The 19,447-nt window shown below is 46.1% G+C and overlaps 1 protein-coding gene across 2 annotated transcripts in view; it reads left to right on the top strand.

Moving 5' to 3' along the window:
- Positions 1-19,447, top strand: part of KIAA0319L (KIAA0319 like) — a 133,544-nt gene that overhangs the window by 101,228 nt on the left and 12,869 nt on the right. For both annotated transcript variants that reach the window (XM_083173490.1, XM_083173491.1), the window contains 4 exons: positions 1,134-1,282; positions 8,272-8,423; positions 14,886-15,024; positions 16,517-16,676. In XM_083173490.1, the coding sequence (XP_083029616.1) occupies positions 1,134-1,282; positions 8,272-8,423; positions 14,886-15,024; positions 16,517-16,676 (600 nt within the window). The remainder of the gene's footprint in view (positions 1-1,133; positions 1,283-8,271; positions 8,424-14,885; positions 15,025-16,516; positions 16,677-19,447) is intronic.

Genomic DNA, 19,447 nt, shown 5'->3' with positions numbered 1-19,447 from the left:
GGAACTACTTTGGGGTCAGGACCCACAGTTTGAGAACCGCTGCCATAGACTATAGGCTACATGGTTAAACGTGTCCATTGTTGGAGTGTCTTGTGTGTTTTTTCCGTGCACATATGCAAGTATGAATTATATATTGTCATATTGACTACAAATCGCATCTACACATATGAAAGAAAATGTGCTGCATAGAGGCGCTGCCTGTAAGCAATGCTCAGTGAGGCTGTGTCAGCAGAACGGCAGCCTACACAGACCTGGATGTGAGAATACCTTTGGCTGATTCCCAATGTTATACACCTATTATAGCGTAGGTGCCAGTGCTTATATTAATGCACTGTAATTTGAGCACACCACTGTGTATGGACAAATACACAGATGTGTTCCATGCAACAGTTTGGGATGAACATACGTTTAACCAACTTAGCATCAGTGTCTCTATCTATATCTCACAAACAATTTTACTTTATGCATGGAGGTTTTCATCAGCAAGTTGCTGCAAAATGTAAAGTTACTGGCTTTGCCTTATGACAAATGGCGGCTAAACTTTAAGTTTAGCAGCAAACTCGCAAAATTACTTTCAGAATGTCTCTTAAGGTCCCCATACACTAGTGTGATTTCTCCGAAGGAAGAAGTCACCCGCATTCCCCCTTGAGCCGCCCGGGAACCTCCCAGATGGCAGGACTGCATATGATACACCGTATGCAGTCCTTTTGTATACAATGCCGGGAGGCTCGGCTGGACGACTTATGTATAGTACAGCATGTGCGATGCTCAGGCACCGATGCATCGCATCGGCCCTGATGATGAACAACATGCAAATTTGGACACTCTTCATGCAATTTATCGCTGCAGTCGCATGAATAATAACCATATCACAAGTGAATCGCCCTAGTGTTTGGACACGTTTGAGTGCAGTCTGTTCAGTGCAGATAAAGTGAAAATAGTAGGAGAATATAAGAGTTTCCAAAATGAATGCTAGGTGACTACATTTCCCCGTGACTACATCAAGTAATAATACCATTATTTACATGTTTATTGCTATTTTAGAAAGTCTTTTGAACATCAAATTAGTAGGATTGTGTTCTGTGACTGATTGTTTAAACATATCTAATTAGTACTCCACTCTATTACTTTAGGGGCCCCAATGGAGTTAAGATTGAGAATGCCAATAGCAGCATTGCAACAGTTACTGGCCTGCAAGTTGGGAAGTATGAGTTCACACTGACCGTTAAGGACGAGCGAAACTTGGAGGATCACATGACAGTCAGTGTAATTGTGAAGGAAGGTGAGTGCTTAACAGATGACACCTGGAATTAACTTGGGGTTAGCCTCTGTTAAAAAAAATATTCAATAATGAATCTTTAATTAAACACATGCCGTATGATTAATTACACATAAACAGGAGGAATTATTTTGATGCTCTGTGATATTTAAACATAATTTTTCTTTCAATGGTCCTGGTGACACAGCTCAACATTGGGATGTAGGAGGGTCCGTAGGAGCCAGGCACCTATCCTAAAGCTTTTGGATGGTAAGCTCCTCCCTTCTGCATCCCAGACTCCTCAGTTCGTGTTAGGTGCCCACTGGAGTGGGTGCTATTCTAAAGGGCTGCTGGAGCAGCCGAAGGATTAGAGTTAGTTAGGAGTTTTTTATTCTATTAACTTTATTAACTTGCTCTGAAACCGGCTTCACGCTAGGTGGGGATCATGGGGGACAGGCGCTCCGTGATGGCGGCGGCCATTTTCTGCGGAGCTTACACACTGAGCTCCTATATGAGAGGACAGCAGTGTGTTACAGGCATGTTCCAAGTGGTCCCCAGCAGAGGGGGAGACACTGGAACTTGGAGATCCTGCAGTGGGAGCGGCTGTCTGGGGGTGGTTGGCGCCAAAAGCTACGGACCCCGCAGCAGCAGGGACTTGGTCTCTTCCCTCACTCTGTTTTGGCGCCATTCGGAACACTTGCAGCGGAGCTGAGCTGGCTGACAGATCCTGGCAGAGTGATTGGAATTCCTGGGCATCGTTTTCCCCACTGTGAACGCTTCAGACAGATAAGTGACTGAGTACATTGGCTCTGTATAAAACGCCTGTACATTTTGCGTTGTGACTGTGTTAATTTTACATCATGTCTGAGCAACAGTCTGTGGCTTTGGGGGAGGGAGCCCTTAATGCATTGAGCACCTGTAGTGTTTGTACACTGAATCTTGTCCCTGAGCAGATGGCCAAGGGGGGCTTGTGTATTACTTGCGCTGCTGTGAGACCCATGGGGAGTGAACCCCAGAGGGTAGAGCAATCGGAACCTGCGTGGGCCAGTGCCCTGGGCAGGTCTGTTAATGCCTTAGTGCAATTGCTGGACAGGCAGAGTGATGTGTTGGTAGCTTCCCCGAGACCTATGTCATCATCTCAGCAGTCCTCTGGCTCCTTGCCTCTGACCCAGGCAGATCCTGGCTTCTTACAGGTCATGCAGGATATTGCTAAGGGGATCAGCAGGTTTAATGATTTGCTAGACAAATTTGATGGTGATACTGTGGGGACCCCTAAAAGGTCTTATTCAGTGCCATTGCTTGTTTCTGAAGAGGAGGGAGAGTACACAGACATCCCCTGGGATCAGGGTGATGACTGAGAATTCCTCGGCCTCAGGGGTGGAGGATTTGATTACTGCTGTTAAACAGGCTTTGAACTTGTCTGTGGAGGATAAAACTCCTGCAAAAGGTGTTTTTAAAAGGCAGCGTAAGGAAACTGTTACCTTTCCTGCGGATGAAGGTTTACAGGATTTATTGGAAGGGGCTTGGAAAACGCCCGATAAAAGGCTGCTGATGCCTAAGAGATTTTTAAGTCTATACCCCATGCCTGAGGCTCATGCAGACCTCTGGGAAAAAGTTCCGGTGGTAGATGCTTCTGTGGCACGGCTTTCTAAAGCCACGGTGCTACCTGTCCAGGGGGGGCAGCCTTTAAGGACCCCGTAGACAAGAAGCTGGAAGGTAACCTCAAGGCAATATTTGAGGGGGTAGGCTATACCTTACGCCCTCTTATAGCATCAGCCTGGGTCTCTAAGGCCATGATTTTGTAGGCCAATGACCTGTGAACAATTTTACATGCTGATCCATGTGTGTTGCTGCTTGCTGAGAAGCTTAAAGCAGCTGCGGAGTATGTGCTTGAGGCTGAGGAGGAAGCTCTCAAAATGGCTTCCAGAGTTTCCACAGTGTCCGTCAATGCCAGGAGAGTGCTTTGGCTTAAAGCCTGGGAGGCAGATAATGAATCAAAAAAGGCCTTAGAGGCCTTAGCTTTTACAGGAAAGCTGTTGTTTGGTTCAGAGCTGGAAGAAATTATTAAGCAGGCCACGGGAGGCAAAAGTACCTTCCTGCCGGCTCCTGCAGCTAAGCAGGCCTCAAGGTTTTCTGCTTTTAGGCCGTCCTTTCGGCCCTCCCCTAGAGGGGGTGCGTCCTTTCGAGGACAGTCTTTTAGGGGAAAGTTTCAGTCCTCCAGGGGCAAGGCCCCAAAGTCAAAGTTTGTTCCTTTCATAAGAAACCAAGCACCAAAGGAGAGGACAAGCCCTCCGCATGACTACCTGGGGAATACCCCAGCGGTGGTCAAGGTGGGGGGGCGTCTGAGATGGTTCAGGGCTGCGTGGGCATTGTTGGACCGGGATTCCTGGGTGCTAGACATTGTATCCCAGGGTTACAGAATTCCCTTCAAAGGTCTTCCTCCGAGAAGATTCATTCCTACACCACTGCCAAAGGAGTCGCGGCTCCGTGTTGCTCTTTTGGCGGCGGCTCAATCTCTCTTAGAGAAAGGGGTGGTTACCCCGGTTCCTCGAGCGGAATGGAAGAAAGGCTTTTATTCCACTCTGTTTTTGGTGCCCAAGCCAGACGCGTCTTTCAGACCAATCTTAAATCTAAAGTCCTTGAATCACCATCTGTGGGTAGACCATTTCAAGATGGAATCTCTATGGTCTGTGCTGCTAAGCCTGGACCAGGGAGAATTTTTGGTGTCCATGGATGTCCAGGACGCATATCTTCATGTGCCAATCCACCCGGAACATCAGGCTCTCTTGAGGTTTGTGATAGGAGACCTGCATTTGCAATTCCAGGCATTGCCCTTTGGTCTGGCCACAGCACCAAGGGTATTCACCAAAATAATGTCAGTAATGGCGGCGGCCCTCCGACTGAGGGGAATCACTGTGATTCCGTATTTGGACGACCTGCTGTTCAAAGTAGAGTCGGCGGAAAAGTTGCAGAGTCACTTGGCAGAAGCCATCAGGTTTTTGCTGGCTCACGGTTGGCTTTTAAATTTACAAAAGTCTCAGTTGGTGCCGTCACAGAGACTCCAATTCCTGGGAGTTGTCCTGGATACCCATCTACATCGGGTATTCCTACCAGAGACAAAGGCCAGGGACCTGGCCTCCTTGGTGCGGGAGATCCTGGCGTCTCAGAGCCCATCGGTTTGGAGGTGTCTCAAACTGTTGGGGAAAATGGTGGCGACTTTCGAGACGCTACAGTTCGCAAGGTTCCACTCTCGAGTGTTCCAGTGGAACATCCTGACATCCTGGTCAGGGAATACTCAGACCATGAAGTCAGAGCACATAGTGTTGTCTCCAGAGACACGGTCTTCCCTGCATTGGTGGATGGAGGTGGATTCCCTCCAGTGGGGGCGGTCTCTGCAGTCCTGGGACTGGCTGGTAGTCACTACCGACGCCAGTCTCAGGGGCTGGGGGGCAGTGGTTTTGGACCTGCGCCTCCAGGGCTTATGGACCTCAGAGGAGTCTGCCTTGCCGATCAATATCCTGAAACTGCGGGCTGTGTGGAAAGTGATATCTCTGGCAGGAGCAAGATTGCAGGGTCTTCCTTTAAGGATTCAGACCGACAACGCCACGGCTGTGGCGTACCTGAATCATCAGGGAGGCACACACAGCAAGCTGGCCATGTGGGAGGTTTCCCGGATCTTCTTGTGGGCGGAACAGAATGTTCCAGCGTTGTCAGCGATATTCATCCCGGGGGTGGAGAATATCGAGGCTGATTTCCTGAGCAGGGAGGAGCTGCTAGAAGGGGAATGGAGCCTGAACCCACAGGTGTTTCATCAGATTACACTGAAGTGGGGAACTCCGGAGGTGGATCTGATGGCATCGAGGTTAAATCATCAGGTGCCCAGGTTCTATGCCAGGACAAGAGATCCACGGGCAGAAGCAGTGGATGCAATGACTATTCCCTGGGAGGGGAATCTGCTTTATGCCTTTCGGCCGTTTCCGATGCTGGCGAGAGTATTGAAAAGACTCCAGTCCCAAGGAATTATTTTATTCTAGTAGCCCCGGATTGGCCAAGGAGGTCCTGGTACTCGAGGCTTCAGAGATTGTCTGTGGACTCGTGGCGTCTACCTCTGAGGTCAGATCTGTTAAACCAAGGGCCGTTCTTACACATGGATTCAGCTCGGCTAAATTTGACGGCTTGGCTATTGAAACCGCCATCTTGAAGAACAAGGGTTTCTCGGAGGCTGTGGTTAACACCATGGTAAAAGCTAGGAAGTCAGTTTCTTCAGCAAACTATTATAGGGTCTGGAAGACCTATATTAGGTGGTGTGAAAGGCAGAAGTCGCATACATCGCGGTTTCGACTTTCAAAATTGTTGGAGTTTTTGCAAGATGGTTTTTCGTCTGGGTTAAGCCTTCAATCACTCAAGGTACAGATATCGGCCTTGTTGATTTATTTCCAGAAAAGGATAGCTTTGCTACCGGAGGTGCAAACCTTCCTGCAAGGGGTTTCACGATTGAAACCTCCCTACAAGCAACCAGTGGCTCCATGGGATTTATCGCTGGTACTGGAGTGTCTTTAAAAGGCGCCCTTTGAGCCACTGAGGTCGGCTGACCTTAAGTTCTTTACATGGAAGCTTGTATTTTTGTAGGCTGTTGCGTCAGCAAAGAGAGTATCAGAGTTGGGAGCGTTGTCATGCAAGTCTCCTTTTCTTATTTTTCATGATGACAGGGCTGTTCTACGAACAGTACCCCAATTTTTGCCAAAAGTAGTCTCTGCTTTTCATCTAAATCAGGAGATAGTTCTGCCTGTGTTTCAACCCCCAGAGGGTTCAAGAAAAAGGAACAAATTGAGGAATTTGGATGTTGTGCGCGCCTTGCGCATTTATGTGGACAGGGTGATGGGTGTCAGGAAGGCTGACACTTTGCTAGTCTTGTATGATGTGCACAAGATTGGTTGGCCTGCCTCTAAGCAGACCATTGCTAGGTGGTTGCGTTCTGTTATTGCCTTTGCATATACTAAGGTTGGTAGGCCTGTGCCAGCCAGGATTAATGCGCATACCACCAGGTCGGTCGCCACCTCTTGGGCGGTTCAACATGGGGCCACGGCTGAGCAGGTTTGCAGGGCCGCCACTTGGTCATCTGTTCACACTTTTGACAAATTCTATAGGTTCCATGAGTTTGCGTCGGAGGACGCATCATACGGGCGAGCAGTGATGAGAGCTGCAGACCTGAGCGTACCCACCCAAAGGACCGGCTCTGGAACGTCCCAATGTTGAGCTGTGTCACCAGGACCATTGAAAGAGAAAAAGGGATTTTTGGAAGAACTTACTGTTCGAATCCCTTTCTCTGATATGGTCCTGGTGACACAGCGATCCCTCCCTTACGCTCAGTAAGTATGCCAGTGTTCATGATGTTTCATGTTATATATGGTTGAAAAGTTCTTTTTGTAATTGTGCATATAATATGTGCAGGCGTTTGTACTGAGTTAATGTATTCCAGTGGCTTTGAAAGATTGAACTGAGGAGTCTGGGATGCAGAAGGGAGGAGCCTACCCTCCAAAAGCTTTAGGATAGGTGCCTGGCTCCTACGGACCCTCCTACATCCCAATGTTGAGCTGTGTCACCAGGACCATATCAGAGAAAGGGATTCGAACGGTAAGTTCTTACAAAAATCCCTTTATATTTGTACATGTCCAGTGATACAACATGCCAATAAATGAACTGCAAGATAAACCAAATGAAACTGTATAGTCACACATGCTGTAAACAGTCAGAACTACAGGAGGGACACATTGCTATGTTTCTGGACTTCTCCCTTAATTTATAATTGCCATCACCTGTGTTGAAGCAACTTTCTTACCAATTATCCTGTTTGAAACAGGTGATAGCAATCATCCATTACAGGGGAAGTCCAGAAACCGAGCAATCTGTCCCTCCTGGCATGGGTCATGTTTGGAGGTAAGGGGTTAGGGAATTGTCAGGGATTCAAATAAAGCCAGTGTTTCATTACATAAATATGTGAATGCAGAATAGTTTGCCACTAGATTATGTACTGTCATCTGCCTTATTGTGAAATTAAGATTCTCTGTTATGTAAAGTTTATAAGCAGTAAAAGATTGTAAGCACGGCAGGGTTGCCAAGACATTTTGTGGGCCCCTGACTGAGGAAGTGGCCAAGGAATATTGGGTAATGCCTCCCGTGAAGCGTTACCCAAGTATTGAAGCATTGGTCCCATAAGCAACTTTTTGAGATGTATGGTGATAACGCTATGTCACAAGGAAAAAACAATGGGTGTGCCCATAGAAATGCCGGGCATACCCCTGCGAACGGAGGTGTGTCCATGCCTGCGGCTGACATCACATGACATCAGCGCTCACCCCAAAATCGGCCATCTCCGACCAGAATAAAAGTCAGTCTAGACCAGGCATGTCCAACGTTGGCCCTCCAGATGTTGTGAAACTACACATCCCAGCATGCTTTGCCACAGTTTTGCTATTCAAGAATGCTAAAACTATTGCAAAGCATGCTGGGATGCGTAGTTTCACAACATCTGGAGGGCCAATGTTGGACATGCCTGGTCTAGACTGACTTATTAGCAAAGGGAAAAAATCATTCCATGGTGAGTGACCATCGAATGACTTTCCGTCCGTGTGGCCCACATGGATCAGATGTGTATGTGAACGCAGAGGGGGTGGGAGGTTGGCAGGTGAAGTTTATCTGCGACTATGGCAGCCTAACGAGCAGGTCTGAATCAGGCCCTTCGTGCCATCCGTGGAAGAAGTGGTCTATATGCTCTGGCCTGACGGGGAATTAGAAGGAAATATTACACGTGAGAGGTCTTGTTACCTCACTTCTTGAACCAACCTCATATATTTGATGCTATATACAGAATAGTAACCATGTATATAGTGACCGTGGAGAATTTCAGAGAGGGCATTTGTGTGTTTCAGCCCCCCCCCCCCCCCCCCCACACACACACACAAAAAAAAGAAAATAAACTCCTCTGAAGTTGTCTTTGTTACTCCCTGACACAGAAATGAATAAGCCACCTGTTGCAAAGATTGCAGGGAATGTTGTCATTACTCTGCCAACCAACACAGCGGAACTGGATGGCACAAAATCCTTGGATGATAAGGGAATTGTCATCTACCAATGGGAACGGGATGAGCGGAGCCCAGCAGCAGGGGTAAGCAAGGTTTGGGGTGTAAGAGGCTTTTCTTATATATATTACAATAATGTAGTCAATAGTTCGATGATGTTCCTCTTAGCAAGTACTGATATATGCAAGCCTCAACATCTAATTGATCTTTTATGCTTATGAAGTGAAGACACAACACATGGGGGTCTATTCATGAATCAGTGAAAAGAGTGGAGAAGTTGACCATGGAAATCAGCTGCTATGTATCATTTTATAGATTGTCCTTGATAAATGACACTTAAAAGCTGATTGGTTGCCATGGGCAACTTCTCTAGTTTTGAACTTCTCCACTCTTTTGTCATTGCTTAATGAATAGAACCGGTAGTTGATTTTGTCATTTAACCCTATGCCAAGTAAATTTGTCAAAATAGGTGTCAAAATTGCCAAACAAACATCATTATTCACCAAATGACCTGTAATGTTTACCTTATATAGGAAATATTATATTTGTTTACATATTTTTTTTATTTGAATTTATATAACAAATGGGAGCAACTCTGGCATTTTAGCGTATATCTGAACATCTCACAGAGATGTTGGCACTCAGGCCCCATACACACCAGAAAGATTAGCTCACGATTAGGGCTAATTTCGACCGTTGTAACGACGGTTGTGCATGCATTGTGGGTCAATCGTTCGTTTTTCACTCACAATCAGGATCGTTTGCGACGGGATGCGCGCTCCCGTCACGTCGTGTGTCGCATTGGAGATTTTGCCTCCTGCAGCAGAATCTCCAATCCGACCGCAGGTCGGGTGCTGATTGTATGCACATCTGAAGCACATTGTGTGTGCTCCCGTCGTACGGACCGTCGTTCCAATCCGGCTTGTTTATAAAGACACTCCCACCGCAGCCATTTTGCCTCGTGGATGCCGCAGACAGCACAGCTACGGAGGTTCTCGGCGTGGGAAGCTGCCAAAACAAAAAACAGGTATGTGAACTGCACGCAGCCCTCTACAAAAGCCCTTCCCCACTGTCCACCAATGGTGCCCACCTGTAATGTGTCCCCACTGCCCACCACTGTTTGTTGGTCACAGCACAGCCCACCCCACCTGTATGTGTCCCCACTGTCCACCAATGGTGCCCCACCGCAGGTTGCACAGTGTGCCAGGCGCAGCAATGTAAACAGGCCGCCGCAGGCCACCCCACCTGTAATGTGTATCCACTGGCCTGCTAATTAGGACACAGCAGCCCACCCCACCTGTACTGTGTATCCACTGGCCTGCTAATTAGGACACAGCAGCCCACCCCACCTGTACTGTGTATCCACTGGCCTGCTAATTAGGACACAGCAGCCCACCCCACCTGTACTGTGTATCCACTGGCCTGCTAATTAGGACACAGCAGCCCACCCCACCTGTACTGTGTATCCACTGGCCTGCTAATTAGGACACAGCAGCCCACCCCACCTGTACTGTGTATCCACTGGCCTGCTAATTAGGACACAGCAGCCCACCCCACCTGTACTGTGTATCCACTGGCCTGCTAATTAGGACACAGCAGCCCACCCCAACTGTACTGTCTTCCTAATGTCCTTTTAAGAAATAATAATACATTTAATTTTCCTTCATTGTGTGAATGTATATTTATTGTTAAATATTTTTTTTTTGGGCAGACATGTCACAAGCCATACAAAAAGAAAGAGAGTTCATTGAGGCATTCATCGAACAATACAGGGAACATGAGTGCCTTTGGAAAACCAAATCAAAGGACTACAGCAATAAAGTAAAGCGCAGTCAAGCCCTGGAGGACCTTGTCCAGTTCAGCCGCAGTCACAACCCAGATGCCAACTCCGAATGGGTCAAAAAGAAAATCCAAAACCTGCGGACTGTGTTCCTCAAGGAACACAAAAAGATACAGGCGTCCAAAAAATCAGGGGCAGGAGCAGCAGATGTCTATGAAACGTCCCTTTGGTACTACGACCTGATTTGCTTCACCTTGAGCCAGGAGTTACCAAGGACGGGGCTTTGCCTCATGGTAGAGAGCGAAACAGATGACGTGGTGCCAGTACAGGATGAAAGTTCACAGGCCTTATCGGTAAGTACCATCCCACTGATTACACAAGTTTTTTCAGTTTTTTGTCTCCACTTTAAATTCATTTGCCGGCCAATTATATGTGGTCCTCCTGCCAAGGGACAGCACCCACTCCATTGAAGTAGGCCTTGTACTCATCCCTGACCTGTTTGGCACGCGCACTCCCTCGATACTGCAGTGCCGGCGTTTGCAGGGATGAGATTGGGGCTACTTCCCTTGGCTCTTCTGGGTCCTCATCAGGCGCTGGTCCACTTTGGCGATTGGGCCTTTCTTTCCGGCGCAACAAATTGTGCAGGACACAGCACGCCATGACGGCCCAATCTATTTTGTCCAGGCGCAGGTTTATGGCCGTGTGGAAAATGCGAAATCGGCTAGCCATGATACCGAACGCACTTTCCACAAGCCGCCGTGCCCTGGACAGCCTGTAATTGAAGACCCTTTTGTCGTGGTCTAGTCCCCTTTTGGCATATGGCTTCATGATGTGTTCATGAAGTCCAAATGCCTCATCCGCCACGAACACAAAATTCAGACCATGTTTGGTTTCCTGGACTGTCGGCAAGTGCATGCTGTTGGAGACGAGCCTGTGGTAGAACTTTGTGTCCTTCAAAGTTCCACCATCTGAGGCTCGCCCATTCCTGCCGACATCCAGAAAAATAAATTCATAATTGGCATTCACCACAGCCATCAGCACTATGCTGAAGTACCCTTTATAATTAAAGTAATAAGATCCACTGTGGGGTGGCTGGTTGATGCGCACGTGTTTGCCGTCAATAGCTCCTCCACAATTAGGGAAATTCCAAGTGTCCTCAAATTCCGCAGCAATATCTTTCCACTCTTGCACGGTGTTGGGGAACTGGGAGAAAAAGAAATAGAAAAAAAACATTAGTTTGACATGTCTTTGTGTTTTTTTTTCAACAGACCACAAGTACAGAAAAAGAGATCTGCACAAACCCACCCCTGGAACAGTCTGGCCCTGTATCCTCAGGTACATTTAGCGGAGTGCCAGAAACACCCACACCGCCGGTAACGACCCAAAAAAGAAAAAAAAAAAGATGTAAGCCGGTCCATGAACCAGAGGATGAATTGCTACAGCGAGCTGAAGAGGTGCTGCGTAGGCCCCCAGACCGTTTTGACACATATGGGAAATATGTGGCAGAGAGCTTACGCCAATTGGAACCCGCACAACAGATGGCTTTTGAACGTGTCTGCAGTGAGCTGGTGTTTATGGGTCGCATTCGCCGTTTGTCATTTCAGACGCATTTGGCCGGCCTTGTACCGTGGGAAGATACACCATCCACCAGTACCGAATTAACATCGCCCATCCCTGCCTCGTTGCAGGAAACAACACCAACTAGCGGACAATCCTCTAGCATATCAACCACACCTCCTCGCTACACCCATCTGTACTCTTCATTGCTGGAAGAGGGTACGGGGACTGATGACACCCCTGTTTTATTACAGGATTTGTCGTAAGATGCTATGCATTTTTTCTGATGCTGCATGTTGCAGCTTCTTGTTTGGCTGTATGTTCAGTATTATACTTTTTTGGGCACTTTGCTTATATTTTATCTGTGATGTCACCATTGCTGCATGCAGGGTGCAGTATTGCAGATGCTGCTTGTTGCACAAATACTGAAAACACCTTCCTGCAGCTGTGGTGCATAGTTCAGAGCAATGGGGCCGGGACTATTGCTTCTGTTCTATGCACCACAGATGCATGAGGGTGTTTTTATGATCTGTGCTACATGCAGCATCTGCAATGCTACCTGTGACCGCATGGCAAGGTGACTTCTGTTTGGTTGTATGTTCAGTATTATACTTTTTTGGGCACTTTGCTAATATTTTATCTGTGATGTCACCATTGCTGCATGCAGGGTGCAGTATTGCAGATGCTGCTTGTTGCACAAATACTGAAAACACCTTCCTGCAGCTGTGGTGCATAGTTCAGAGCAATGGGGCCGGGACTATTGCTTCTGTTCTATGCACCACAGATGCATGAGGGTGTTTTTATGATCTGTGCTACATGCAGCATCTGCAATGCTACCTGTGACCGCATGGCAAGGTGACTTCTGTTTGGTTGTATGTTCAGTATTATACTTTTTTGGGCACTTTGCTAATATTTTATCTGTGATGTCACCATTGCTGCATGCAGGGTGCAGTATTGCAGATGCTGCTTGTTGCACAAATACTGAAAACACCTTCCTGCAGCTGTGGTGCATAGTTCAGAGCAATGGGGCCGGGACTATTGCTTCTGTTCTATGCACCACAGATGCATGAGGGTGTTTTTATGATCTGTGCTACATGCAGCATCTGCAATGCTACCTGTGACCGCATGGCAAGGTGACTTCTGTTTGGTTGTATGTTCAGTATTATACTTTTTTGGGCACTTTGCTAATATTTTATCTGTGATGTCACCATTGCTGCATGCAGGGTGCAGTATTGCAGATGCTGCTTGTTGCACAAATACTGAAAACACCTTCCTGCAGCTGTGGTGCATAGTTCAGAGCAATGGGGCCGGGACTATTGCTTCTGTTCTATGCACCACAGATGCATGAGGGTGTTTTTATGATCTGTGCTACATGCAGCATCTGCAATGCTACCTGTGACCGCATGGCAAGGTGACTTCTGTTTGGTTGTATGTTCAGTATTATACTTTTTTGGGCACTTTGCTAATATTTTATTCGTGATGTCACCATTGCTGCATGCAGGGTGCAGCATTGCAGATGCCTCAAAGCTTCACGTGGTGCATAGTGCACATCAATGGTGCCGGGACCATTGCATCTGCACTATGCAACACGTGATGTAGCCAAAAAGTGCATTTTTTTCAAAAAAATTTACTTTTCTCTACCTCATGCCAGGACAGAGCTGTAATAGTAGCAATACTGTTTTTGTACCTTTTTTATATTTCTACAACAAAAAATTGTCTCTACCTCAGTACATTTGTAAAAAAATATTGCAGTCTTTTACTTATTTAATAAAAAAACAGTTATTTTCACTACACGTGTCTAGTACATTTTTACTTACCTTGCAATACTGATGCTGCAGGACCTTCACGATGGCTTTACAGGTCTCCGGGATGATGAGTCCCAACGCTTGCGGGGAAATGATGGATCCAAACTTTAGGTCCGCCAGCGATCGTCCTGTAGCCAAGAAACGGAGGGTCACCACCAGCCGGTCCTCAGCAGGGATAGCCATCCGGTACTTGGTATCCTGCTTCTGGATGTGGGGGGTGACCAGACGCAGCAGCTCCTGGAAGGTCTCATCGTCCATGCGAAGGAAATTCCGATAATCCTGGGGATTATTCTCGCGAATCTCCATCAGCAGGGGCATATGAGACCGCGCCTGTCGGCCCAGGAGCCACTGCTTGGTCCAGCAAGATCGAGCCTTCCTGCGCTGGGCCCTCATCCTCCTCACCCTGAGCACAGCGTAGGAAAGCAGGAAATCTTGCTGGGCAGAATCCATAACGCAAATAGCAGTATGGGAAAAGCAAAAAGCAAACTTTGTAGTGCAAAGCAAAAACAAAGCAGCCAAAAATAGCAATGTGCAGCGTTCAGCAGGTATACACCAAGCCTCACTAGTCACAAAGCAGAAATGAGGTCCTGCAAAATGGCCCCTAGTCTTTGTACCCCCTCTGCTAGCCCAGCCCATATTCTTTGTTTTCTTTTTTCCTTCCCCCTTGCCCCACTATGCTAGCCCTGCCCCTTATTAACATTTTAAAAACGACTGTACCACTGTACTCGCGATTTACTAACGATCCGCACATCCGACGGTCGTACGACCATCGTTACCGATGTCGGATCGTTAGCTAATCGTGTGCACCAGGGAACATGATCGTTCCCTAGTCGTTTACCGGCAGCGGGAGAGCGCACCAGGAAAGTGCACGCCAAATCGGTAGCCGATCGTTAGACGATCCTGGTCGTTCTGGTGTGTATGGGGCCTCAGAGTTAACTTGTATATTTTAGATCTGTGCTAAATAAGCTCCTAATTTGTCTATATTTACTCTGTTGTTTGTACGTACAAATGTAAAAATAAAGGTGAAATAAAAAGAACATCTATGTCAGGATTGTCAAAATGCAAAACTGTGTTTTAGAATTCTGTAGATTTTTACACATATCGTTATGACAATTAATTGCATATATAATGTTGTGCATACTTTTGTCAGTATCCAGAACATTTTGGCAAATATAAGTTGTTGCTTTTACTGTAGCCAGCAGGATTTATAAGTGTTAATGCACATATGTAAATTACACATAGAAGTGTTTGGTCACATTGTCTCGCCATTGTTTTGTTGGCTTTCTGAATATGTCAGGTGAAGCCTGAAGGAGGATTACTGTGTGGACTATGGAAAAGGTGACAAGATGTTTGATTTTCGGATGAGGTGGCAATCACTAAAAGTCACTGTGATTCTTCCTTTATAGGAGGTGTTGAATAACTCTGACCACCATGCAGTCCTGTTCCTCTCTAACCTTGTTGAGGGAACATACACCTTTCACTTGAAGGTGACTGATGCCAAAGGAGAAAGTGACAGCGACAGGGCTACTATAGAGGTGAAACCAGGTCAGATCCCTTGGAAATGTACATTTGTCATAAAGCCCCAAACCTTCATTATGTCAATTTTTTTATTTGTTGACCATTTCCACGTAAACTTTTTGCTTGTGTCAACCTTTCTCCTGTGTCAACCTTGTGAATGTCATCCTTTTGGTATTGACTGCCGACTTAGTCAACGCATAGCCAGTTATATGTAGGCTACGAATGTGTGTATGAACTTCTGGTATCCAGTTTTTGATGTTCATTTAAAAAAAAAAAAAAAAGCTGGGTAATATTAATAACACACTCCCTATTAGGGGTTATTATGGTCATTAGAGGCCACCAAGGCCATTGAGAGTGGGGCAGGACCTGAGTACTGGAGGAGGCGTGATCAAATTGTGGTGGCATGGCCATGCCCCCAAAAAGCTATATTGAAAAACTGTATGTTATGTGCTAGATCCACTAGCAAGGGTCAGATCTGGGAGGGGGTGATTAGTGTGATTGTATCCCCTGCAGACAGAGAAGACAACTGCCTAAGTAGCCTCCCTGGACCCATTGCAGCCCACCACATTGCAGTATGTGTGCTGGGGAGGGATTCGGTATGGAATCCCGGCGGTCAAAATCCAGACACCGAAATTCCGACAAGGGGGGACGCTCAGCACACTAATTTATTCTCCCTCTATGGGTGTCGTAGACACCCACGGAGGGAGAAAGTGTTGGGATTCTGGCGTCGGGATTTTGAATGCCGGGATTCCGAACACCGGGAAACTGACTGCATCCCCTGGGGAGAGAGGCTTCTGCTACAGTAATACAAAAATAAGGGTGAGACCAGACCCCAGCGGGTCGGGCGGGATTTTGAGACATATAACTAACTCTCTTAACAAAATATCAATTAATATTTTTAGTCCATTCTCTGGAACCTGACATTAGAGGAGGAGTTGAGGACACCCCTCCCCCCCCTCATACACACACACACACACCCTATGTGGGGGATTTTGCCTGTACCCCTGAAGGCTAAGTCCATCCCTGAATCGGCCCCTATATCCGTTGAAGGTCCATTTTACATCAGTCATGTTTTCATAATACTTTATTATTTACTTATATTTTTTTATTACTTATTTACTATATACTTTGATTTGCAAAGCACTTGAAAAATACATGATCAGAATTCCACAGCTAAAATGGTCAAAGTCTTGTGTGTATCCCTTATACTGCTCTGAGCAGTTACCCAGAGGCTCTCTCAGGCGTCAGTCCTTCTGCTGCATCTGATGGTGACAGATGTCTGCCAGTATCTGTCACCAGCTTCTTGTGGATTTAGTGTCAAATCCATGTCACCTAGCAAAGCAGCCAGAAGAAAACTGTTATTGCCCTTCTTTCTTTTTCCTTTCACATCGTTTTATGTCAGTCGTATAATCCCATCTGATTGCTGTATTATGGGTGTGTTTATATTATTGGTGTGTTTGTATTATTCTGCTTATGCTACTTTACTATGAGTGGAAACTATGATTTTTACTACTCACAGACCCTATGAAAAATAACCTGGTGGAGATGATTCTGGATGTGAATGTCAGTCAGTTGACTGAAAGACAGAAGGGGATGTTTATGCGACAGATTGGGGTACTTCTTGGGGTTCTAGACTCTGATATCACAGTGCAAAAGATCCAGCTCTACACAGAAAAGAGGTAGGTTCTGCTTTTTTTAAATAAAACAGTCAGTGCTGTTACTCATGGTTTTGCTAAGTGGTGCTATGTACTTTTGACATTTGTATTGTGCTAGTGATTTTTAAATAGGTGGATACACTTTGCAGGGCAGTTAAAAGGACATTAATGAAATTTAAAGGGCTCAGCTGCTTACTAAAACTTTCAATAATGGATGGCATTATATTAGGTTGGCAGGACGATCCATTTATGCGGTATCTTGCAGCCTGGAGCAGCAAACAGGCAGCTTACAACACTCACACAAAAATGGGTTGCTGGATAAAACAACAAAAGTCGAGATCCTCAAGGGATAGAGACATTTTTTATTTATTTAAACTTGAAGGACATCATCAAAGACATTGGCAAATAAGTTTGTAGGACAGTGTAGAGGGCTACTCTTAATGTGCAAAATAGCAATGTACCTGCAAAATCTTACAGGCGCAAGGCAGGATGCGGCATGCAGGGTACCCTTGCTCTATGCTGGTCACCCCCCCCTTCCCTCGTGCATGCTAGAGGACTTAGGGCCTTATTCAGATTGAGCTCATTACAAATGTGTTCGGAAAATGGGCAAAACCATGTGCACTGCAGGTGGGGCAGATGTAACATGTCCAGAGAGAGTTATATTTGGGTGGTGTGTGTTCAAACTAAACTGAAATCTAAATTGCAGTGTAAAAATAATGCAGCCAGTATTTACCCTGCACATAAACAAAATAACTCACACAAATCTAACTCTCTCTATCCATGTTACATCAGCCCCACCTGCAGTGCACATGGTTTTGGCCATTTTCCAAACACAGTTGTACTGAGCTCAGATCTGAATAAGGCCCTCAGTATTAGTCTTCGCAAAACTACAACTGAAGCTGAATTAGGCCACATGTTGGTACGCTGTCATCTAGTTGACCTTCACAATGATGTTTACTTTTTTTAAATGTTAGCATCATAAATGTTAACTCCTGGAAAATGTAAAAATGTACAGAATGTCAACCTTTTTATTTATTTATTTATTACCAGTTATTTACATAGCTCACACATATTCCGCGGTGCTTTATGGAGAATTATTTGAACATTCTCATCCGTCCCTGCACCAGTGGAGCTTACAGTCTATGTTCCCTACCACATTTACATGCACACACACAGACATTCTAGGGTAAATTTTTGTTGGGAGCCAATTAACCTACCAGTATATATTTATGCCGGGGAGCGAGAAGGGGGCGTGGCCGCGAGTTGCGGCCGGGTAGAGGCGAGCTGCAGTCGGCAGCTCATCACTTCCCGGCTGTTCCCGGCAGAACGAGCCTGACAGCTAGTGATGTTGGGCTCCTTCTGCCGAGATACCCTACTCAATGCTGTCAACGGGAGGTGCTCCCCGGAGATTGAATATCCTCCTTAGACTGGGAGATATCCGGATAGCAGTAGGAAACCCACGCAGTCACAGGGAGTATATACAAACTCCGCACAGTTAGGGCCATGGTGGGAATCAATTCCATGACCTCAGCGCTGTGAGGCAGTAATACTAACCATTACACCATCTGTGCTGTTTAACATTATGAAAATGTTGATTAGCATAGCGATAGACTTACCACACCAGTACATTGTTGACAGTCTAAACATCTTGACATGCTGAATAGCAAATGTTTCTCTCAACATATTATATGAAACCTGACAGTATCTACCTAAACTGCAGAAATACTAGAAGATTTGGCATATAAGAGAGGGCACTTAATGTATATGATTTCTTACTGGCATCTACTCCTGGGTTTACCTTTGTTTGACCTTCTGGGGGTGTCCTTACTTTCAAATAGTATTTCTTCAAAATAGCTATTTACTGGTGCTCACCAGGCAATAACATCCTGTAGAAAGCATTATGAAATCCAAGAAATCTATAGATGGAGATTTTAATGCTCAGATCTACCACATATTAACATTAATAAACACAGGGCACTCCTCATTTGATGTGGTTGGGTTTCTATATTTTCAAAATTATGTGCTTGATTGTCCTATCCTATTAGTACTGTACCCTGTATGTGCTCATTCAAATACTGTAGGTAAACGAAGAAATACACTAATGCTGTTTTCCCACTGCTGAAACGGGTCATTACCCGTTTTTTTTAAACGGGTTTTTAAACGGCAAGAGCCATAAAGACCCTTTCCCACTGCAGCTTTTAAACGGTAAATTACCGTTTAAAAGCCGTTTTTGGCACATTCACACTGCCGTTTAAAAACCCGTTTAACCCATAAAAAATATGAGGGGGGGGGGGGGGGATTAAAAAAAAAAAACAGCGTGGGGTCCCCCCCACAGCTGTAACCAGCACCAGGCTGAAAGAGCCGGGGCCGGTAATTAAAAATCAGGGAACCCGACAAATAGGGGTTCCCTGATTTTTAACAACCAGCCCAGGCTCCACTGACACCGGACCGGACCCTGGGACCTACCTACGGGATCAAGATAGGTAAGTATCAGTGTGTTTGTGTAATGTATGTATTCAACTTTTATTTTTATAATGTGTCAGTGTGTATTTATTTATCTATTTTTTTTACTGTGGAACTACAAGACCCAGCGGGCCCTTTAATGCCCCGCAGGCTGGGACTTGTGGTTCTCCAAGTCCCAGCTTGCGGGGGAGGCTTGCTGGGTGGGACTCATAGTTCCACAGTTTAAAACAATAGGTTTTTCATCTATTTTTTTACACCAAGATCAGCCCGGTGGCCACCGCACAGGGCCACCGGGGACAGCACCAGGCTTCAGCCTGGTCAGGTAAGTCCTG

Source organism: Crinia signifera, chromosome 2, assembly GCF_055691185.1.
Source record: "Crinia signifera chromosome 2, ASM5569118v1, whole genome shotgun sequence".
In the NCBI taxonomy this organism is placed as follows: Eukaryota; Metazoa; Chordata; class Amphibia; order Anura; family Myobatrachidae; genus Crinia; species Crinia signifera.
The sequence above is the reverse complement of the archived record's forward strand: the minus strand, read 5'-3'. Positions and strand labels throughout refer to the sequence as shown.